General features: G+C 43.7%; 1 protein-coding gene across 2 annotated transcripts in view; it reads right to left on the minus strand.

Annotated features, from left to right (window-relative positions):
• Positions 1-229: 229 nt before the first annotated feature.
• Positions 230-24,097, minus strand: part of MEGF6 (multiple EGF like domains 6) — a 1,562,146-nt gene continuing 1,538,278 nt past the window's right edge. For both annotated transcript variants that reach the window (XM_069610227.1, XM_069610228.1), the window contains 8 exons: positions 23,530-23,655; positions 22,318-22,446; positions 19,378-19,506; positions 16,686-16,814; positions 15,628-15,756; positions 11,734-11,862; positions 7,729-7,776; positions 230-4,272 (listed from right to left, as the gene is read on the minus strand). In XM_069610227.1, coding sequence (XP_069466328.1) covers positions 4,202-4,272; positions 7,729-7,776; positions 11,734-11,862; positions 15,628-15,756; positions 16,686-16,814; positions 19,378-19,506; positions 22,318-22,446; positions 23,530-23,655 — 890 coding nt within the window. In that variant the 3' untranslated portion in view covers positions 230-4,201. The remainder of the gene's footprint in view (positions 4,273-7,728; positions 7,777-11,733; positions 11,863-15,627; positions 15,757-16,685; positions 16,815-19,377; positions 19,507-22,317; positions 22,447-23,529; positions 23,656-24,097) is intronic.

The raw sequence follows: 24,097 nt of genomic DNA on the forward strand, positions 1-24,097 counted from the left end.
GCGTATGAGAAAGGTGGGGGTGGGGGGGACAAAGATTTGTGAGAACTGTGTTACAGCTACCAACAGTTGGAGAAACCCTGAGGATGTGAATGGTTCTTATATGAAAAGGAAAAAAAAACTTGAATTCTCATTTAATTCCAACTTCGCCCAAGTTCAAAATAGCAGAAATCACGGCATCCTGTTCTCTTTCAAATAACAATGTAGTATGCAGTCTTATCAAACAATTCCAAACAGTAAAAGTGGAAACTTTATAAATTAACTGAGTACAATTGTCATACATACAGTACAAACAGAGATAGTCCTGGTCCAAATCTGGAACCATGAAACAGTACAAAATATCTGGCATCTGTTAGTGCACATGTGTGCGTGTGTTTACATTTTTCATGGGTGTATTGCAAGGAAACAACATCGTTTTTTTTCTTCACATCACATTCTTTATATTTTCCATTGTATTAAACGTCCTGTTCATCTGGCTACAATAGTGGTTAAATTGTTTGGCATTGCTATAGAAGCACATTGGTTACATGAACATTTAATAGCAAACAGATTACATTTTCTGTTCACAGCCATGTGACAAAGTTGGAAATTGTTGCAGTCCTTGAATCTTTTAAGGGAAAAACATCCCAATACTTAATTTGAAAAGAGAAAAAAAAGAGGTTTTCTTTAACCAGCCTCACTTTTTCCTCACAACTTTGACACTTGCATGCTGACATCTGAAAGCCATGTCTGAGTTCATGACTTTTAAAGGGACAGTTGAGAGGCGATGAGCATTTCTCAATTGATACATGCTGCAAATCTTGGGTTAGTGCCCAATAGGGTTGTCTGTGTCTTCTGCTTTGTTTCGAAAGTACAAATGTCTTATCGATGGAGGGCATGACTGACGTCACTGAGTGCAGCAACAGTGAACACATTCTCAAGCAACACTTCCCCCTAATTTGCTTCCCAAAGACTTCAATGCGTATTCGGTATAAGGTTGTTTCAGGTTAAGATTATACTTGCAGTAGGGTATAGTTTTTGTTGGGGGGTAAACTTTGTACTGGAATGTTTCTACTTAATCAAAATGCAAATCTCCCCGGCCTAGATGAAGATTTACAGATGTAAATATAAAGACTTTGCAGAAAGAGGCAACAGATAAGGTGCCTGCAGGAAAAACCAAAATGACACCACCACCTCACACCACTGCTGAAACATCTCTGAATAATTTTCTAAGCCAAAATGTGTAGAGCAAAAAGTGGTCAAGTGAGTCAGTTGTTTGGGATCCCCCCACCAGCAAGCACATTTTTAAAGTTATATCAAAGAGAACATGACAGAGAAGTTCAGTGCCTAATTAACAAAATGCATTAATTAATTATTGAGTCTCCACTCAGGAATTTTGTGCAGTGATTAATTAGGGCCTGTGAGATTGCTAGCCTAATAGGGATCCTTTCCTGCAGACCATTGCTTGTGATTTTCAGGACCTTCCAGCACATTTTCATCCAGTTATATTCCATATTGACACATACCCCGCTGACCAATTGTTGATTATCCTTAATTCAAAACACATTTTCTATTATTGATCCCCTCCGTATATTACTAAGCTTTAAAGTTGTGACATTTTGGCCGAGAAATGGTTCCAGCCACTGAAATGCATAGCATAGAATGGATTTTTTGAAAAGCACAATTCAGACGAATCTTACAAATTGGCCATACCTAGATATTCAAAGTGGGACTATTCTCTTGAAGACAAACTGAGAGAGTCGGGTGTGCTCAATCAGACACACATTAATGTCTCACTTTCGTGTTTGCTGAGAAAGGTAAATGTTTTTCGAAGTTAGACATGTCTGTGTAGCTAGTTTCTTGTAACAATGCTAGCAGTCTTTCACAGTATGAATCTTGCTGTGATTTCTAAAGCAGCCATGTGGCTATCGGGGCATACATGTAGTGTAAGTATCATGATTTCGATTTTTACAATAATAGATACTGAACTAAGTCAATGGGCCTCATTACACGGAAGGCGGTAAACCAAGGTGCAATTAGCACCTTGGTCCATGCCGGTAAATTACCAGAACCGCCTTGGAGGAAAGGGGAATTACCGCCCTATTTCAAGGTTGGCGGGGCGGTAATTCCCCCTTCCACTATTGCCCTTACCCATTCCAATTTTTGCCCCATAGGGCATAATGGGAATGGGGAAGGTGCTAATTACGGTACCGCAAATTTGAGGTGCCGTAATTAGCACCAAGGTCCCTTTGCGGGTTGTTTTTTAACGCCTGCAAAAAGCAGGCGTTAAAGTACCAACCCGCAAAGGGACCTCGTAGTAAGGCGGTAAGGGTTAACGGTCACTGGTACCATTACCGGTGACCATTAACCCTTACCGCCTTCCGTGTAATGAGGCCCAATGTGTCACCCATCCAAATGTGTAGTTAAAGACTCCTCCATTGGATGCTCAATACTTGTAATAAGTGTGCAAATCTACAAACGCTCCCAGTGCTGTAGAATGGCAAGTTACGTGCCTGGAAAAATACTTCTCGAACCCGTGTACATTTGTAAAGAGTTGCACGGGATACCTCTGATCCTCTTTTTGGAAATGGGAAGATCTTCTATTCCGTTCCCGAACTAAAGAGGAAAACTAAAATGCCACAAAGTAGTAATGAGGAAAAGCACATAATGTGTACAGACGTATTAATGTCACGGCGTTCCATTCAGTGAAGTGAAAAATATGTAAAAACCTATGTTCGGAGATCCTCATGAATTTACAAAAGCTTCTGTGACAAACTTAGATTTATGTCAAAAGTGAAATGTTGATTTTTTTTCACAAAATATATTTTAGGTTTTACTTAAAAGAAACATACGAATGCCAGAACAAAAGAGCAAAGTGGCACATACAGTCATACATCATACAATATTCTATCTCGTTCCTGATATATAACAAAACATATAAAAATGAACAAATGCAATATGCTACACACAGAGTGTGCTTATTTCTTGGTGCATGGTGTTGCCAGTGCAGCTGTATTAGACTTTTCGAGACCAAGTCAACCGTCTCAAAGTTGTTTAATTGCTAGCACTACTCCTTTGACTTGTCTCTTATTTAGGTTCAGCTGTTCATGGCTATTCTCCCAGGTTGTTAGGCTACTGGAATGGAGTCCCTCTCTACCTTCACCCATGCCCTGGTAGAACGGGGTGATCGTGTGCTAATCATAAAGCTTTAAATGCTACCTTGCCCCAGCCGTCTGATTCCTTGAATGGATTAAAGTAGTGCATGGTACATCAAAGACATGCCAAAGGCTACCTTTGTGATGGTGAGTAGGAAGGTGGTACCCTCATCCGTTTAGGAGTCCAATGGATGAAACATATAGGAGTTTGAATGGCTTGCTTCTCCTGCTCAAGAAGTCAATAAAACTATAACCAAGATAAAGGAAGCTAATCGCCTGCCGTGCTTCACCAGCATTTAATCACAACCCAGGTTTGGACACTTTGCTGCTTAGGAGGGATGCAAGACAAGTATGCAGCAACGCTATGAATGATTTTCTGTTTTCATGAACCCATGGGAAATTAAGCAAGCCACTTTTAAACACTGATCACATTTCTAAGCAACAATTAGTCCTATGCAAATGCCCCGCAGAAGGCACCACATCTGGTGACCAGGTCCAAAGGGTTAGTTTGCCTGTGGCTCGCAAAGGGGCCTGTTGCATTCCCCTAGAGGTCTACATGAGCAAAAATGAGCACCATACTTCCGGCAACCAAGACCAGCACACCGCCAGATGAAGCATCTAGAATTGAAATGGTTCCTTTTTTCACATAGTTCAAGTGACCACTCCAGAGAAAACAAAGTTGGCACAAGGTTGTCCGCCGAGAACGAAAATATCATAACCTCTTCTTATCGGTTGAGGAATGGTAGAGCTAAAAAGGCTTGCTATGTGCTTTCATGGTTCAAACCATGCGCTCCATTGTATGAGAACAAAGTCATCTGTTCTCGCCAGGGTGTCTGCAATCCACATCATCCAAGCTTCGCAGGACGCGAGGAGCGGGTTTTCACAATTTAGCAAGTACACAGCGCAAATGCAGATCTTTCAAACAACTCTCCATCCACAATGTCACGTCCAATGTGTGCCGTGCATGTTCTTTTACAATGGATAAACTCTTCTTGGTAAGGTGGGTAGCGATTTCAATGAATATGTCACTTTTGTAATCTCTCTTTGGCTAACCAGTTCCGGGTGAGTGGCTACGGTGAGCGTTGGATAGGCAGCAGGAGGATCCTTGAAGAAGACCTGGAGGGTGTTCGAGGACGTGTGACTAAAAAAGGGGAGAACAAAGACTTAAGGTATGAGCTTGTAGAGGTAGTACTTAACACAACTCATCATTCTTACACTGCTAAACAGGTGCAATGCTTGCTGTTCTTCACAACACAACGCCATGTAAATGATGGGTATTTGCGCAAGGAACCTTTTTCATACATTTGGGAAGGAGTGGTTCCAAACTGTTCAAGCCAGTCCAGTTTTCATTTGAGACTGTCCGGTGATCTGTTTATTAATGTGTGTGACGTTAGTGACAGTAAGTGCTACGCTGTGTCAATAGAGAGACTCTAATGGTGAAATGTCAAAACTCCCTTCTAATGCTCACTCATATTTCTATAAAATAGCGATCCAAGGTTTTCGGGTAAGTTAGCCACTTTAGATGAGTAGCATAACACAATGACCTTTTCTACAATACTCTATGCAGGGTCAAACAGCACATGCATCTTTTGGATACCCAAAGAGAAGGGTGCCCACGTAGGTTGTTCTGTATCTCTGATTGACTGGGGTTTTATAGCCCTTGTGCATGAGTAGGATAACGTGCATTCCACACTTTGGGTATGAGAACTGTCAGAACAGCAGGCATTGTCCCAATAGGTAATCACATTAGTAAAGGATCGCTCACGCTCAATTCCTATAAAATTCCTTTTTTCTTCTCACATCGTCCACCTGCTCAGAGATTGAAAATGCGTTCAAAGTTCAAAAATGATAATATGTCAAGTAATGAGAGGATTCTAACTCATTGAGTGAGCAACCACAGTGTTTCTTTGCTCTCAACATTTTACTCACACGTAGAATTTTCAATATTTCATCAATTTATTTAATTCAAATAAGTCTTAAAATGAGGCATCCAGAATTGGATCAATTGCCACGACATGTACATGTTTCGATACATAATAGATCGTCATCATGTGACTGCAAAATGTTGGGTATAACATATTACGTTGGTGCATGAGGAAAACTACACATAATCCACATTTTACAGTATAATACATGCATTACAAAGCCCTGTATTAGCTGTAAGGTCTAAATTATATGGAGAAAATGCACTGCCACTGGCAACACCTGTACGTGATTTACGCTCTGTTGAAAAAACCTTTTGGATGATGAAAATGATAACCCTTACTTCACCTCATTTTCCTACCAGAGCTGGCATTGTGGTTTCTCAGTTAAGACAAACAAACACATACAATGTGGACTCATCATCATTGTGCAGGAGGTCTTCGTGGTCGATTTTCAGTGGTCTGCTGATCGTAAGGTGTGCTGTCCACAGTACCTCACAGTGCAGGGAAAACACCTACAGATCACTGAAAATGTGAGAACTGATAACATGTTCATCCGATACAAACACTGTGAGGGTGAGTATATACTGTTTCGTGTTGCATATGCATACTCTGTAGCGTTCAGCTGAACACCACGATGGTGCTTTAAACACCCACAGTAATGCAGGGTGATAACAAAGTCCCTTTTTCTTTCTCTGATCATCACATTTCATAAACAAAGTCACAGAGTAAGATCCTAGGTAAGATCCCATGTCAGCTGGCGTGTAAGATCCTATGTCAGCTGGCGTGTAAGATCCTATGTCAGCACGTGGCAGCATTGGATCCTGGGAGAAAAGATGTTGAAAGAAGAGGAAAGATGCATGTACTTTCTGCCAACCAGGGCTTTAAGTGGGCCGGGGCCTGTCAGGGCCGGGCCCCCGGCAGTCTCCAAAAAGTGGGACTGAGCCGGGGCCCTGCCGGGACCCCCGTCCCACCACACGCAACATTGGCGGGATGCATTATCCCGTCGCGGCGGTAGCCGCGACGGGATATGCGCCTGCCATGAAGTTAGGCGATCTGACAGAAGTGGCAGCCAACCACAGCGATGCTGTGCCTGGCTGCCACTTCTGTAAGTCATAGTAACTGCCTCTGGTGACCTCTCGGCGAGGGGTCACCAGAGGCAGTTACTGTCCCTTTGTTTCCCCAGGTCGCCGAGGCGTCTTTAACCCTCGGCGAACCTGGGGATTCCTTGACATTTTTCGAGGTTTATGAAAGATGGCTTGAAAAGTACACAATTCAAGCCATCTTTTATAAAGCTTTGCCGATGGACAATTTTGTCCGTAGTCAAAGCTTTATAAAAGATGGCTTGAAACGTGTACTTTCAAAGCCATCTTTTATAAAACCGAAATGTTTAAAAAAAAAATGGCCTGAAAAGTAGGCAAACCGTAAGGTATGCACACACATAGATATGCATGTTATATATCTGTGTGCGTACCTTACTATGGTTTGTGTACTTTGCAAGCCATCTTTTCTAAACATAGAAATACATATTTCTATGTTTAGAAAAGATGGCTTGCAAAGTACACAAACCATAGTAAGGTACGCACACAGATATATAACATGCATATCTATGTGTGTGCATACATTACGATTTGCGTACGTTTTAGTCCACGCCCCCCACAAGCCACGCCCCCAAATGAGGCCCCCCTCGATTTCTTACCCCACTTAAAGCCCTGCTGCCAACATTTGATTTTTTGTCATTGCAAGCTTCGAGACTGCAATGATTTCGGTTACTGTAAGTTAGTTGATGAAAGTCTGCGTTGTATTTGTTTGTTTGTCTTTGTCAACTGAGAACCCACCATACACACTGGGGCACGAACACATGGTGAAGCAAGGGTTATAAGTCTGATTTTCACCAGGTAAAAGGTTTTTTCAAGAGAGTGCAAATCGACCACAGGTGATGCCATTTGAAATACAATTGGCAGTGAATTGTCTCTATACATTAGACCTCACAGCTACTGTGGTCATTGTAATGCATGCATTTTAATATAAAAAGTTGGATGATGTGTAGATGTATTCAATGCACCAAAGTTATAATGTATGCCCCACAGTTTGCAGCCGACTGATGACCATCCATTGTGGTTCGAAATATATACATTTGAATCATTGATGGCTGCCTCATTTTAGGAAGGATTTGAATGAAATATATTGATGAAATATTGAACATTTTATGTGTGAATACATTTTTGAGACAAAGGAAACCAAGTGGTTGCTCACTGAATGTGTTAGAGACGTCTCATCGCTCAACAAGTTATTGTTGTTGAACTTTGAACTCATTGTTTCCAATGGAAACGAGTCTATGTAACCCCAGGGCAGAGTGAGTCTTTGTGTCAGGTGAGTGCCTTTGCCCCAGCTTTAAGCAAGCCAGTTAACAGCAGGACTTAATGCACGGATTACTATGCCAGCAAAATAGGCAAGCACACTCCCCACTAGGATTGTGTGTGATTAATTCATGCAAAAGTATTAATACCTATCTTGCAGGAACAAACATGCTATGCAGGCATGTTGGTACCCTTCGACTTTTTGGGGGGCTTTTTCTGTCTTTATTTGATCAGAGTAGACGACTGATTGAAAAATGACAAAATGCTGCATTATCAAAAGAGAGTAGAAAGGCTCATTAAAAGATGACGACTTACTTGACTCAAAGGTTTGCAGTTGAACGGATGAAAGTTGTGGTGGTCCCCCTACAAACGAAAACAACAAAATGTTATTTCAGGTGTTCAATTTAACCTCTGGTGCCTGAATGACTAAGCATCCTAATTAAGTCTGACCATCTTAATGGGTCTACACCTGACTCTTTAAAGTGACTTCCAAATATGTTCTTTCTACTTGGTTTCCTGGAGTACCCAAAGGTGTCCAGTAGGTGGCAAAACACACTCCACAAAATGCACTTGTATATATATGATGACGATTAAAAATACAAGATGTTTTTTCTAAGAGTAAGCATATGTCAAAGATTGCTACAACATTGTAGCTACCCTTCAGCATTACGATTCATGGTGTCTCTTGTATAAAGACCTGCAGTGCTGTCTCACTCAACGTTCGTGTAACTAAGACACAATTTGCTTTTGATATTCCATCATAAGCATAGCATTAGGCTCTTTTGCTGAACTTTAGGACTGAATAGGGCTGCTGAGGCACTTTAGTAGGTAGAACGCCTACGAAATAGCTTGAGAGACACTTGTTTGAGTTCTTGGTGTTGCGTCATTTTTCTGTGGCTGCCATTTTGCGGACATTCTGTGGGACTCCCAAAGGAATAATTGGGAGCTGGGCAGGGCGATCTCGTGCAGAGGTGGGGGAATGTAAAAATGGTGAGACGATGCTAGGGTAGGATGTGAGGAGATTGTGTGCCAGGGGCTATCAACTGTGTCTGACATATTTTAAAAAGGAGAGGTTCTCTAGTGAAACAAGCTAGCCAGGATAGGAGGAACCATGGAACACGCTTCCCCGCTGCATCAGGGACAGTATATGCGGTGAGAAAGGACGGGTCGGTTGGATCAAAAATTGTTTCGCAAAGGTGACCGAGTAGGGACGTATGATGGGTGCGAGAGTTGCAGAGAGCTCCACTTGCCGAGGATAGCTGGGACAGCAGGCAAGGAGAGTGAGCAGACGTGGGCTGAAGTGGGCAGGCGAGAGGAGACCAACCCCCGGGTCCAGTTCCTTGGGAAGAGCAACCGTGGAAGCATGACACTGATCCAGAGTTCTCAACCTAAAGAATATTTCCTGTGATACATGTGTGTGCCTCATTTGGTCAGCTCATTTGATTCCTCCTCACATGCTTTACTCCAAAATCCATTGAAAGAGGAAGTGATAATGATATTACTGGAAATGGCCGAACCGCAGTCCTCCGAGTATTAATTTCTTGGACATTAATGTCAAGGTCTAAATCACCATTTAAATGCCATGCTCGATGTCCAAAAGAATAAATAGGACACTGGAATTTACCCTATCTAACAAAATACAGTAGTAGGAGTTCTCTGATTAAGACCATGTTGTACATATGTTTAGGCCTTAGGACTCGCATTGTATTTGTATTTTTGTATTTAGATATTTGTAACGCGCACACAACAGAATAAACCATATAACGGCACAGATGACAACCAAGTTGATAGAAGATAAGGATGACTCCAAACCAGACCCCCAGAATACAAAGGGCCATCAACCTGGACAGAAAGGTCTTTAGTGCTCGGCGAAATTGAAAAAGTGAGCTCATTGTCCTTAGCTCTAGTGGCACAGGAGTTCAATAGCCTTAGACCAAAGCCAGAGAATCTTCTGTCACCTCGAGATTTGTAAACTGAATGAGGAATAACCAGAAGATGACCATCACTGGAACGTAGCTGTCTCACAGGATGATAGGACTGTATTAGCTCTCTCAGGTACAAAGGGGCAATGACATTTACATGTTTGAAAACAATACAAGCGGTCTTAAACTTGATACAGTCTTCAATTAGGAGCTAGTGTATCTCACAGCTCATATGATTTCTCACATTTAAAAGACTGGGTCACGCTCATTGTAGCTGCAGTCAGACATATCTGGTGATTTGCAGGTTCCCAAAGAGACAAGGAAAACATTGGCATTTCAAAGAATTTGGGTCATTATCTAGATCCTCGATTATTTCAGAATCGCAAGCTCCTCGCTTGATTGCGTAGCAGGAGCGATCAAAGTCCTGACATTGCACAGTGCTACGGTAGCTTTTCTCAGAGTGCGCTTTTGTGACTGTTGACGCCCTTTCAGCATCTTGCTTAGATTCAGCTTTCGGCTGCTCTCTTTGCATCCTTTTTCTGTGACTCTCTCCAGACATCTGTCCAATTTTCTGGCCGAGAGATTGTTTGCCGCTGAGGTCGCCAAAGACATCTGTATGTCATCTGCGAACTGGTAATCTAATGTGTGTGCCGAAGGTCGAGCCATTGGAAAGAGCAAGAGCACAGCTCCTTTAACATCACGATGGTTGTGTAATCACAGCTGCGCATCAGCCGAGGATAACAATGCACGTGTGATTTGGTTAGACATGATCTATGATATGATATGATACGTTATTTATAACGCGCTTAATACCCAGCGGTTTCTGAGCGTGGACCCGGGGATCGATCCTGTGTGGTTCTGTGTCGTCTTGCTTCCAAGGCGAGCACGTTGCCCCTGAGCTATCCTCTCAAGCCAATCAGTTCTTTAGGATAACATCACACAGTGCATTGGTCGCCTTTTTCCAAGATATGCCATTAATGTGGCATACTTTAGTGTACTGCCCCTCTGCTGAAACCAAACACTCAAAATGTAACATCCAATTTCTTTCAGATTTCTATTAAACTAAATTAAAAACCACAAAACGAACATAAGCGACTCAAGCTCATCTACAACTAAAGAGATCAGAACAATTCAAACATATTTGGAAAGGCATGCTAACCACCTTTAAAAAATAAAGACATACAAATTGATAACTTGAGTCAGATGCTAATGAAGGTGGCCAAGTGTTATTTTTTTTTAAATTAAACTTCAAGATGGCATTCCCTATGCTGGATAACTATACGCGTTAATTACTCCATCCATAAACCCCAGGGATGTTGCAAGATTAATAATTAATGTGCCTTTGAAGAGGCAGTTGTTCTGTGGGTTGCAAACATCATGACATTTAATAGAATAGCAGCATGTAAGGCTAAGATGATTTTAACTCAATACTTTTGATAGAAAGCTTGGGCCGAGGTAGCTGGCTGATTTACCACGGCTATACAAACTATGTAAATCATGCCAAAAGTGGGAGAGCTCCCCCCCCACTGAGAATAACCAAGGGAAATAAGCTATTCCATGGGATGGCGCACACCACTCACAAGCGCAGTGCCGCATTGCAATGCACGCCAATACTCCTCTGAGCAACAATATCAACAACCACCACAGACTTATGTTTCTGCCTTGTTGGGCGACATCAGTGAGGTGTGACTATGGCTCTGAGTCAGAGAGGAAGAGGTCTACGTCTGAATGAGTGTAACTAACCGAGGGGGGATCCCCAAGAGTTTCACATTTTACCAACACTGAAAGACCCTCTTCTGAGAACGAAGAAGGCTAAATAACATGTGTCATGGGATGTCCCACATTCATACATGTTCTGCAGCACAGCAGTCTGAGGAGGTGTATATATGACCTGAGCACTACCTTTGTCAGGTTGTGAGATCATTGGGGTCATTGGTGGCAGAGCCCAAAGTCTCTGTAGAGCTGAAATCATCAGAAATGTATCACAAAATAAGTTACACCTACAAACGCAGAATGGGGTTGACTGCATTTAACCTTCCATTCAAAAACTCATGGTTTATCAAAAACAAGGTTTTTTATGAACTCAGGGGACAAATAATGTATATCAAAAGAAGGGAAAAGTTACTTTCCAAAGACTTATAAACAGCAAAGGTCCAGTGAGCAACATGCCAGAGCAGAGTAACTTCTCAGGTGCAATCTTGTATTCTTCTAAATGAGGTCACCAACACATCTGATGCCACAGACCAATTAATGAGGCCAGAAAAGCGATTTGGCATTCATTTTGTATTCAAAAATAAATTGAACCAGACAGATGGACAATGAGAACTCAGCGGCGAGATGCAAGTAGAGGCGTTGCTCAGCTTCAGAAAGTGGCACAATCACCCCCAAAGCACCCTACCTTCTTGACAAGTTGGTCCAATGCGTCCATCGAGGCAGGTGCAATGTCCGTTTCGAGGATTGCACTGGGAATTCCCCGCGCAGTCACAAGTGAGGGTGCAGTTGGGGCCGTAACGATTCACTCTGCAGTCTGGAGAGAGCAGGAAAGCATAGTCACATAGTCTCCGGGTACATACTAACAACCATAGTCTTAGTCCCTCAGTACATTCCATTATACGATTGGGCCTTTTTACCGAAGAAGGATACAGGACAAATATTCTAGCGCAGTATTTTCGCCTTCATTTCAAATGACTACAAACTAAACTAAGAAGAGGAAAAAAAACATGGGGGGGTGGTAATCAAAAAAGATCCTCTTCATATTTAATCGAAAGACCCCCTGCTCCCGGAACGTCCTTCTATTCTGGCAGACAAAAAAGGACGGACCTTAGAGGAGATGTGGGGGGGAAGTGGTGGAGCACAGAAGTGGGCGAAGCGACAGTGCCCGGGCTTCCTCGGCTCTCTTAAAGAGATGGGGCACCTTCTGAGGTATCCTCCTATGGACCGATGTCCCAATCATGGCATTGAAAAGGATGGGAAGTAACAACCCACTGGGCTTCATTACGGCCCTGGCCGGTAGTGCAGGGCCTCCCTGTACGCCTGGTCAGACCAGACGTGCAGAGCGGCACCCGTAGCAGAACAGGATGCTAACAACGGTCCCGTCATCAATGGGACCGTTGTTAGCATCCTCCCCATTCTCATTGAGCCCTATAAGGGCTCAAATGGAAATGGGGACGTACCGGGTCCGGATCCCACAAATAGGAATTACCGGGTCCGCAAAGGTCGGAATGGCCCGGTAATTCCCATTTTTCGAGACCCGGACTCGGACCCGAGTTTGGGGTTAGCCATGCCAGTAAAAACGGCATGGCTACCTCCAAACTCGTAATGAGGCCCACTGTATTTCTTTGGTGCAGTCCTTAGTCAAAAACACTGATCACTGCTGTGTGTGAGATTTGAAACAAATTGAGAGTACAGCAAAAGCTTTGTTATTTGGCACTTTTTTGTCTGGAATGCTACTTTAATCTGCACTTACCATTGCCTAGAATAGAAGTAATAAAGATAGAAAAGCCAGATTTAAAGAAATGGAGGCTTAGCTGTCATTTTCTCTCTGCTACCTCCTACTTTACCAAACTCAATGCCTCATTTAAGACCACAATTGGTTACCTCCATCTTTTGTCACACATCACACCCTAATTCGCCAGGAGTGATTTATTACAAAGGGTTATTTTTTTATTTATTCAATTATTACGTGCCTAATACCAGTTTGGGTTTCTAAGCACGGATTTGGGATTCGAACCTCTGTTGCTCAGCGAGTTGCCCCTGTGCTATCCTTGCTGCACATTGCCTAAAACACTGCCCTAGGAACCAACCCGAATGTTTCAGGTTCTCATATTCTGGAAAATACAGAATGATAAAGTGATTTGTTGTGTTGTAATGTATTAAACAATGTCTGCATTCATCAAAGGAATGTGTTCCTTGCCTGTTCTGTTTTAGTTGCCACACATCCCATCAATTCACCTAAATCAATGCAAACTCATGACTCTTGAAACATGTGAGTGCCTAACACGTGACCAGCTCCATGTGACTGACTCTGGCTGGTCAACTTTCGTGACCTTGAGGTCCACAAGTCTTCCAGAAATGTTCTAATGATTTCCTTTTCCATTTCACTATGACTTGCCCAGTACAATAAGAAAGCTCTTCAAATGCTTTTTTAAAAGGAAAGTGTAGCCAACAACAAGAGCAATAAAAAAAATGTTAAAGCATGGATTCTCTTTAAAAAAAAATCACATCAATATTTAGTTTACCTCTAGAAGAGAGAATTGCAGACAACTGACACACAACTGTACGAAAATGCTGCTCCATGAATATTAACCCTTCTCATATAGGGGGGAAACTGGATTTAACATGGCCTCAAGGCCTGAGAGACTGCAGAAGCTACTCTGTGTGTGTTCTGTCATTGTGTTCTATAATCACCGGTCATTGACAAGTACAGGTTACTCACAATAGAAACCACTGTACCCCGAGTCCACAGCCCCCTGTTCTCCATACGCATGGCATTCCCATGGTCTCACGGCTCGGGTAGCTATTCAATGAGTATGTATGTATGGAGGAGGAATGGATGAAGGTGTAGATATTCAACAGTAGGCCCCCTTATAGAAGATTCCAGGCTGGGAAGCCGTATTTGTATAACTGCACACAGGTCTAACTGAGGGCATTGGAGATGGAAGTGTGTACCCAGGGGACAATACCAAAATGTAGGATGCATGAAGCATAGACTCTGTTTCCATCAGAGAGCACATGATGCAATCAGCTGCACTGGATTACACGTTGATAGTGTTGCAGCCTTTTTTTTTTTTAATCTCTAGCGGATTTTATCTGGGTCAGGGGTCAGGGTTCTAGCAGCACGGCGAGCTGGCATTGCTATATATCCCAAGCATGCAGGACATCTCGATTGTCTCTTTGACTATCCGGCAGGATCGCTGAAACATTGAGGCAGTTCACAGGTTCTGACGACGTGCTGGTCTTGGAAGCAAAGACCGCGCAGAGCAACAGAGGTTTGTATCCCGGATCCGCGCTTAGAAACCGAACTCGGGTATTACGCGCGTTATTAAAAAAATAAAAAATAAAAACATAATAAATACCCGAGAATATTTCTAAAAGAGCCATTTTGGGGTGGTATTTTGGTGAGAAAAGGTTCCTGTATCATGCATGCACATTTAGGTGCACACCAGGGACACATCAATAACAGGCCGGAATAGAATGCAGGAAATAGGATTCAGCAAAGTTGACAACATGCACAGTCAAATCGTAAAAATCATGTGGGTAAGAGCAGACTACAATTGGCTGCAGTAGACACACGTCCAAAATGCATAGCATATATATGTATAATTAATAATAGTCTGCACATAATTAATTTCAGTAGAACGTGCATACTTACAAAAAGGTTGTCAAAAAGATTAATGAAAGGCCAACAAATTTAAAACTTGTACTCCAAAATCACGTCATTTATTTTAAGGAGACTTTCAGATTTCACTTTTGGTCAAAGAATGTTCAAATAAAGAGCTGTACTCTGCACGATATTGGGATAGTTACTTTGTTTCCATCTGCCTCAATTGACCATATCTGCACCTGGAGAAGAGGCACTGGTCAATCAAGATGCCCGCAGTGTCAGAGTAATCTGGCAATGAACATATGCAATACTTTCTGGCATCCCATGCCTTCCCCCAGTTAGCATGGTTCTACGTTATTTCGCCGCTGTATTTTTCATCGCAGGTTTTTTCATCCCCGTTTTTTTTTCGAAAAACTCATTGTTTTTTTTTTTTTGGAGGGGGTTAACCCCCCAAAACCCACTTTTTTATTCCCTTACACCCACAACCATATATTTAATTTTTTAACCCCCCCCAAAAAAAAACGAGTTTTATTTCAAAATAAAAATGGCAATGAAAAAACACACGATGAAAAATACTGCGGTGAAATGCGTGTATACCGTTTGCATTGTTTTTCCTTCTTACCAGCAATGCGGACCGCTTTCCCCCTGTTCCCATCCATGTCCCTGAAAGAGGCAGGGAGTGGGCTAATTGCCTTAACGCCCATGCTTGTGGGCACGCTTGGCTTTTAACGGTTGGCTAGGACTGGCGGGCCATCAACAGTCAAAATCACTGACATGCAAATGCTACATCCCCACTAGATTCAGAGAGTTAGGGTACGCATCGACATTTGATGGAGAATGGGGGTGATTCACTTTCTGATCTCTTGGCTCTGAAAACCTTTGCCGAGTAAGAAGGCATGCACACTATATCCCCACCCGCAAGCCCAAGTATGATCTGCTTATGTACACAGAGGTGTGGATCGTGCTCACCAATGTCACATTTGGATCCTGTTCGTCCTGGATGACACAGGCATAAACCAGAGACTGGATTGCAGGGGGTATCTCCTTCACAGTCACATGACTTCTGACAGTTCTCCCCAAATGTGCCATCTTCACAACCTAACAGCAAAAGAAAATACACATGTTAAGGCAAGTTTAGGAGCGAGGTTCGAAGGGTGGCCAGGCTTATAGAGGAACTCAGTGAGGATAGCTCCATAATCAGGGAAGCTCCAGGGGTGTTCTTGACATCTGCCAGGAAGAATATCGACAAGTACCTCTCAGTGAATGCTACACCAAAACGCCCACCTCATGGAGTGGCATGGCAATATATCCTATTGATGGGCGAGAGGCGGGAAGACCCCCAAGGGAGCGAGTGCAATGTCCATTTTCTGTTTCCTCTGATTAACAGGCACAGCGGGACATGGCAAAGGACCTTTGTAGATGCACCATAGACAATTTTACAGACAGAGAACCCAATCATAGCTCCTCTATCAAGCCACAGGGACAAAATGTACATATCTGGACATATAGGCTGTAAGATGATAGCCTTATATCCAATAAACACATTGATCCTTGAAGCTCTAATTCGTCCATTTCTGTAAATGTCTGTGTTATTAGGAAGTCGAAGGCAGGGTGAGGGAGACAGAGAGAAAGCAAAGCTTGAAGAAGTCCTCATTCGTTCTGTGCAATATACGTTCATGTACGTGAACACATCCATCTGGTTTTCCATCAATAGGTCCATTGATCCAGCCATCCATGCATCTATTCTAACTTTCCAGCACAGCTACCTCACCCTTCCATCTAGCGTCCATCATCAGGGCATCAATAATACTGTCACACAACATATCAATAAACCCTCACTCTCATTTCCATAATCCACTTTCTTTTTTATATAACCCATCTACCAATCTATTCGTCTTTCAATCTCTCAATCACGGCACTATTTTATTTTGATAGACTGCAGCAACAGAGAAGAACAGAGAGGTGAGACCGGGAAGGTGTTGCACCAACTTTTCACTATCTACGGGTGTACCAATTGCCACATGTACCTTTTTCACAGTTATCCCCGTGGAATCCAGATGGACACAGGCAACGGCCAGTTACTTGGTCGCACGTTGCCCCGTTCTCACATGCACACCGCTCCCGGCAGTTCAATCCATGGAAGCCAGGAGGACAGGCTGGAAAAGACAGTAACACAGGACTATCACTGTCCTTGGAGTGGAGAGAAACAGCGCATCTGGCAATATGAATTGTGAATGTATACAATATTCAAAGCAGAGTCCCAGTAGACCTCACGTTACCTTGACTACACCTATCCCTTCCTCGGCTTGGTTCCTTCAATTTCATGTCAAGCCAATGAGGCCTATCAGAGTTGTATTGATAAACCCAGACTCTTCCAGTAAACCCTGACCCACCATGCTGGTCTACTCTAAAGGAGTGAAAAATCGAGGTGGAATCTTTAAAGAACACCCACATTTCTTGAAAACTTCCTGAAATGAGGAGTTAATTACAATATTTCAGAAGATAATGCTATTCTAAAGTTATTAAGCTAAAAGATGGTGGGAGGAAGCAAAGCATCCCCCTCTTTCAGTGAAGCAGCTAAACCCAGCGGTGCTTGCAATAAAGTGAAAGCATAACTGTGCACCCAGTGCGTTGGACAACCTAAGGTCACATCTTACACATGGTAAATCAGACAATCCCGTGGCCACGAGGCGAGTGTGTTAACATAATTCCAATATGTTTCTGATTTCATGGGGCTCTACATTATAAGGTAAGTCAAAGCCTGCCAGCAGAGAAAGTCCTCCCTCCAGCCACACACACATTTAACTGTTTGGTATTGTATATAGCACAAGCATGCTGCCTTCCAGCGACCTCTGAGCACATTAACACACTGCAAAATGCTGCAATGTCAGGAAAAACATGGCTCAGAAATTGTATTAAAGAGGTCATGCATCAGAACACCAAAATTCGGCTCTGGGAGCCGTAGACACCGAAAAGACTCCTCGGCACCCAGGAGAACTCAAGGCACACTGACATGCTCTGTGGGGTAGATGCAGTAGTTTGATTGCCCATTGGATACCTTGAAGTGAGCCGTGTTGCCCATTCACTTTTGGGGATTCTGTGGTGTTAGGAAGACAGGTCCCATAGGCCAGTTCCAATCCTCTTCTGGTGACCATCACCATATACCACTCCTTCCCAAGCACCCACGCTGTCATGCAGTCTTTTCCTTGCATTAAAGGAGCACAGTGCGGTGATCGCCGAATGAGGGCCTACGTTCTAACTCAAGATTGATTGAAGATCTACCCTTTGCATCGAACACGTTAAGGAGGACGAGTTTGCACCACTGCTGATAGGTGCGTGCCCCATGAGAACCAGCCTTCTGGAAAGCAGGCCTTCACTCAAATCCATGCCTGGGAAAGACTGCAGTTCCCTCCACTTGTGAGAGGACCTGGAATGTCCAGCAACCAAGGACGCATTTTGACAGGGAACATCTAGGATCATACAATTGTTTTCTCATTGCGGTGAATGTCTGATGCAAATCACTGAGGAGCAAAGACTTATTCGGAGAACACGTCTCACTCAATGGGCTGTCAAAGGGGATGATGCTGGGATGACCAGGCAACCCAGAGACCTACACTAAAACAATTATCATAGAAGGTAGCCCACCAAGTATGAATACTGATTGCTCCATCATACGGCTCCTGCTGGTCCGCCCCCAAAACGGAAGCATCCACACAAGGGCATGGTTCAGCTCCCCCAATAAGGAGCTCACGAGTGGGGTACCCTGGTGACGGTTTCAGGATGAAAACACAGTGCTCTGACAGTCAGCAGTGTGGAATGAGTCTTCTAACGAGGCACTTTCATCCTATTCCACTTTTTGCCATAAGTACCCGTGTTATAAAGATCATGCACCAATGTCATGGGAATGACCACGCATGCAGTCAGTAAAGGAGTATGGTATACCTTAAGCAAGAAAGGGGCCATTTTAATAATGTAGACAATGTGACTACTGACATACCATCAGGGAATTGGACTAACAGAAATAGCAGCAAGCTCCTGATGGACATGTGCCATGAGGCCTTAACATTACGGAATAGTTATTCAGGTCAGTTATTCACTCATATTTTCTTAGGACTCCTCTTTAATGTTGTTCCCTGTTCTGGACAAAGAGACTCATTTCAATTCTTAGTAAACTCAGCGTGGAATTGATTAGGTATGTTTTTTTGAAATTCCCATGGTATTTTGAGAGCACATCTTATTTGCCCAACAATCACCCACTGTCTAAGGAGGGTGGGGATGTATGCAGAGAGAGGGGCAGGAAATACAGCGGGGTTGGGATGGTTGGGCTTAACAGGGATCGAGTAGTAGGTGTTCTTTGAATAGCAGGTACCTCTGTTCTTTCCAGAAGTGTAGGGGAGAGGGAGCAGCCTTATTGATGGATTCACTTTATTCCAGAGTGCTTGTCCATAGCAGCAGAAGACCTGTTTACTATACATTCACTACAACAGGGGTGTGCACCCTGAGGCTGGCTAGAAATGAAGGGAGCTGTAGTTCAAAACATCTAGAGAGCCAACGTTTGTAGATTCCTGGACTATAAAGTGGTGATATTTTTTCCTGGTGTACCAACAAGTGTTAAGCGCCACAGAGACTTAAATTTTTATAAAAAATTAAATTAACATTTCCTCACACCCCATCTACCATCTACCTTTAATTTCAGAAGCGATAATCAATGGAACGTACCATGCTGGCAGGAGGAGCCGTAGAAGCCTTGCGTGCAGTTGCAGGCCCCGGTCCCGCGATGGCAGATCCCGTTATTCTGGCAGCCGCAGTCCTGCCCACAGTTTGGACCATACTTTCCAGCAGGACACTCTGTGAGAAATAAGGGGGGCCTTCACTTAAAATACACACTACAATCAAATGTGAAGGTCTTATTGAGTCTTATACTGAAATGTTAAAGAAAAACGAACACATTAAAACAACGAGTGCAGGATCATGATGAGCCTGGATGCGAGTACTCATTATGCGTTTTGAGGTATTTACCCTCATGTAGTATGCAGCCAAGGGTGGATACATTCCTGAAAGTCTGGGTGGCTATCGCATAATTATACCAATAAGTTGAGGCGTTGTATTTGATGGTATTTATCAAGGAGGTGATGATGCTTTGACAATAAATACATACAAAGGTTGAGCCTGAATGCAGGGCAGTCCTGCACGCGGGGCATGGATCAGTCTTCTGCAGTGGAAATGAGTCATGTGATGTCAGGGGAGGGGCAGATCATTATCCAGGGACGATTCCGCCCTAAAGGGGCCATGCAAGGGTTGTTTACAAGAAGATGTCAATGTATTCACAGCAGAGGCAGTATTTCCCACTGCATTATAACATATTCAGGGTGCGACAGTGCATCCCTAATCCCTTGGTGCCTGGAGATGCACTCACATACAGTAGGGTCATTATGGACTCCCCGGTGCATGCTTTTCCCATGGGGCCACAGTGAACCCATGCCATACTATATGCATGTCCATCCCTCAGACAGGCATGGATATGCATTCCAACATCTTTGTATTCAGCGTTTCAGAAACCTTGCTTGCGTGGCATGACTTTACTCCCCTAGTGGTGGTTAAGCCATAACAGGAGTGCACTCCACAGAATAGTGTATGCGGTAGCAATAGGTACCCAGGCAGTCTTTTGCCGAGGAAGATTACATTTCTCATAAAGTGCCCTTTGGTATTGCACTGAGCTGTATGTTTGGGATACATGGATCACAGCAGTGTTGCTAGGTCTGGAAAAGGTGGTTCCATGTGTTAATATCCCCGCAAAAATATTGCGACACAAAATATCGCCATATTTTTGCGGCGATATTGACCCATGGACTCTGCGGAGGACACCCCCGCAACCCTCGCATTATTTTAAAATGTGCAGGGGGGACCCCCAGCAACCTCCGCTCCCACAAAATACCCTCCCCAAAAATTTCGCCTGTAGCGAGACAAACGGCCATATGTACGGCGATATTTTTGGTGGGGATATTTTGTAGGGATACCGCTAATGTCCGGACTGCCGGGACTCGGGGCTAGCTAGACTTTTGGTTGTAGCCCCTAAGATTCTATCCGGGGATACAACCAAAAGACATGAGGCTATAGCCCCCCCACCACCAATCCGTCCCTCGCAACGCCTCTGCGTGATGCCTACATTTCTGTGTTCTAGACAGATACAGAGACCCAACTTAAATACAAAAATAGATTTTGAAGGCAACAATCTCCGTCCAGCCGGTAAAGTCCATGTGAAATGTGATTACATAGGGGAATCCTACTCAGCCCGAGCATGTGATAAGACAGGCAGAGCAGCCCATATTACCGCCCGGCTGGCCATTTCCTGCGGGCCCGTCCTATGGGCCGCTGGACAGCAAGTCTTCAGCAGGGGAAGGGGTCCATGTGGAGCTTCTCCCTTTTGTAACCTCTTTCCCAGTGAGGGACGGTACTGCATGGACCACTCCACATGCGGCCGGCCTCATCCAAGCTACTGGACCCCACCCCCCAAAAACTCTTCCCAGTTTTACACCAACTGGTCCCAGTTTTAGACCACCTGTAAACTGGTCCAACATTTGGCTGAGGCATTCTCTTTTTCTCCGGCTCTGTAACATCTGATGATCATTCAGAGCCTTTGGTGCTGGGATCGGGCCACCCTTTACCTCTCCACTGGTATTGCTGGGTGCAAATTCGTGGCAGCAGGGCTTTTACAAATGCAAGGAACCTCCGGTCTTTACTGTCGGGCTTCTGTAATGGGTAGCAATGGATAGTCCTGCTACCTCCAGACAGCTCGCTACCATCCTTTTCTTTAGTGAGGCCCCTCATGCTTTGCGAAGTGGTTGCAGGCGCAAGGGTAGATCAAAGTAGTGTAGACAAGTAGCTCATCTACAAGTCATTATGTTTACTTTCAAACCTATAAGCCTCTTTTTGACAATTTGACACAAATTAATTCCAGCAGTAAATAGAAATGGAAAACATCCTCCATTCGAAGAGATTCTAAAATATGATGAAGTCTTTGCCAATGCAAGCTCATGCTTGGATCACTATGAATGTCCAAAAGGCTACATGTAGATTGTAGGCTGCATCCCTAATGATCTGGGAGCAGGTCCCTCTACATTTGAGATTTGTATGGTAATACCTATTCCTTTGCGTCCCTACCAAAGGCTGCAGCTACACCTTAGTGAGGAGATTAGAAAGCTCGCTCCAGGATAGCCAACTATTGCAAGTTCCACAGCACATAAAGTTTGTCTGTGGATATCATCTCATTATTATATAGTTATATGGTTATGAATGACATATCATATCATATCATTCCAGTCTGTTTCACCATTCACGAAAAAGCACCTACGGTTTTCAGATCCATCCACAGTAATTACAATAATTTAGTGGTCTGCATAGTTTATATCAATTGTTTTACTCACATTATTTTTTACATCTAATATCTCATAACATAACCCTTTAATTCTGGTGCTTCAACGCCCCTTGATGAATGTAAGCATACATGAACTGGCATGCAAGGGTAACATAGTATGTTGTGACTGTTATGTTACAGTGTTAAAAGGGGGCATACGTGGCAGTGAATTCTTAACAAGGAATGAACGTTAAACATAAGTAAGACAACAGAGACACAGAAGACCAGTGTACAAAATGGCTTACCCTGATCACAGGCAGGCCCCGTCCAGCCAAGACCACAGGAGCAGGACCCATCCACAGCATTGCAAACCCCTCCATTTCTACAGGCGCAGGTCTGCCCACAGGATATGCCAAATGTATTCTTTGAGCAAACTGAAAATGGGGGAAAAGGATCAATTCCAAACCAAAAATAGAAAGTAGTCTAGGTGCCAGGTAACAGGGCTCTGTTGAGCCACTCATCAAAGTCCCATTTGGCGTGCTGCGATTGGAACTGGGAGGGCCATGCTGGATGTTAAATGCGGAAACTTCGAGCAGGCATCACTGAACACTCATGGATATAAGAAAGGAATGTTCTCTATGCTGTGAATGATGACATGATTGTTTGGTTATCTTGGCAAGAATGTTCATTGTAGGCAGGGCCTTTTCTGAATAAGCCGAGTCTTTAAGCGATACTACACTTACATGTGTTCAAGCGTGCATTTGTCATGCTCAGTGGTCTGAAGAATGTGGGCAGAATATAACCAGACAAGTGATGGGTGGAAGGGTTGGAAGAAATCACTGTCATTGCTCTGGGCAACCTTCTGTGCCACTTTTTTCTAGCTGTCTGCGTCATTGCAAAAGGGGTCCAGCCATATGCAAATCAGTCAGGTACTGCCGTTAATGAGAGCAGCCGTTCCCGAACTGCTAGGTCAGGTCCCCTCTGCATGGAAACACAAGCAACTCTAGACATGTTTCGGCCTTGTTCGGCCTCATCAGTGAGGTGCAGCTTGGTGGGGCCAAGCCTGATATGAATATGATCTTTCCCCTTTTGTAATGGCTTGGCAGGCGAAGAACGACAGTCTGGAGGGATGCCCAGAGAAATTGCCAGATGTTTAAAATGAATTCTAAACCTTCCAGCCATCACCCCTTTGTTTTGCTAAAGAATGTGGGCCCATTTGTCCCTTGGGTACCTCCACTTTTGACTAGTTAGCTAGCCCACTAGACAAAACATGCATGCATATCTGATCTTACATGGTAAGAGGCTGCCAGACAACCACCTCTCATCATGATAAACATTAGTGAGCAAAACACATAAGGGACTTCAGTTCCATTGCAATATAGCCAAAGTTTATAATGTGGCTCATGAAAACCAGCTGCGTGCTGTCTTGTGGACAAACACCAGACGTAAAGATAACGTCCATCTCTAATCACTTAACATTTTCGTCGTTACTGACACAGAAAGGGGTGGGTGCTTACCTTGTTCACAGTTTGGTCCGGTTCTTCCTGCTGAGCAAATACAGGCTCCAGTCACCGGGTGACACTGGGCTCCACCGCAGGAGCAGGGATGCGCGCAGTCCTTGCCGTAGTGGCCAACCGGGCATACTGGGGACATAAATGTCATGGTAAAGGATAGTAGAAATGATTGGGGGGAAATAAGTGCATGTGTGGCCAGAGGAGACCAAAAGAGAAGGGTGAAAAGCCGAACTTGCAATACACATTACACAGAAATGACCAGGAGCCATTAGAAGTGGATTTACACATAGTCACTACTTATTGATCACACATGGACTCGGAGGTTTGTTTAAAAGTTGGAACTTTAGGTCTTCTGAACAGCGCGCATCCCAAACATTCCAAATGGACACGATCGGCCGGCAACCTCTGGTTTGGTGGCCGTCTCCTCCTGTCTGCAGGCAACATCAGTGGTAGAAGTGGGCGGGAGTAGTTGGGAGCGGAGCGCCTCTGCTTTTTTAAAATGTTTTATTGTTCCTAAACTTTTATTTTAAAAAAGAAACAATTCTGGAATGGTTTTGTTTCAAAATAAAAG

This window comes from Ambystoma mexicanum, chromosome 8, assembly GCF_040938575.1.
Source record: "Ambystoma mexicanum isolate Mex_15411 chromosome 8, UKY_AmexF1_1, whole genome shotgun sequence".
Lineage (NCBI taxonomy): Eukaryota > Metazoa > Chordata > Amphibia > Caudata > Ambystomatidae > Ambystoma > Ambystoma mexicanum.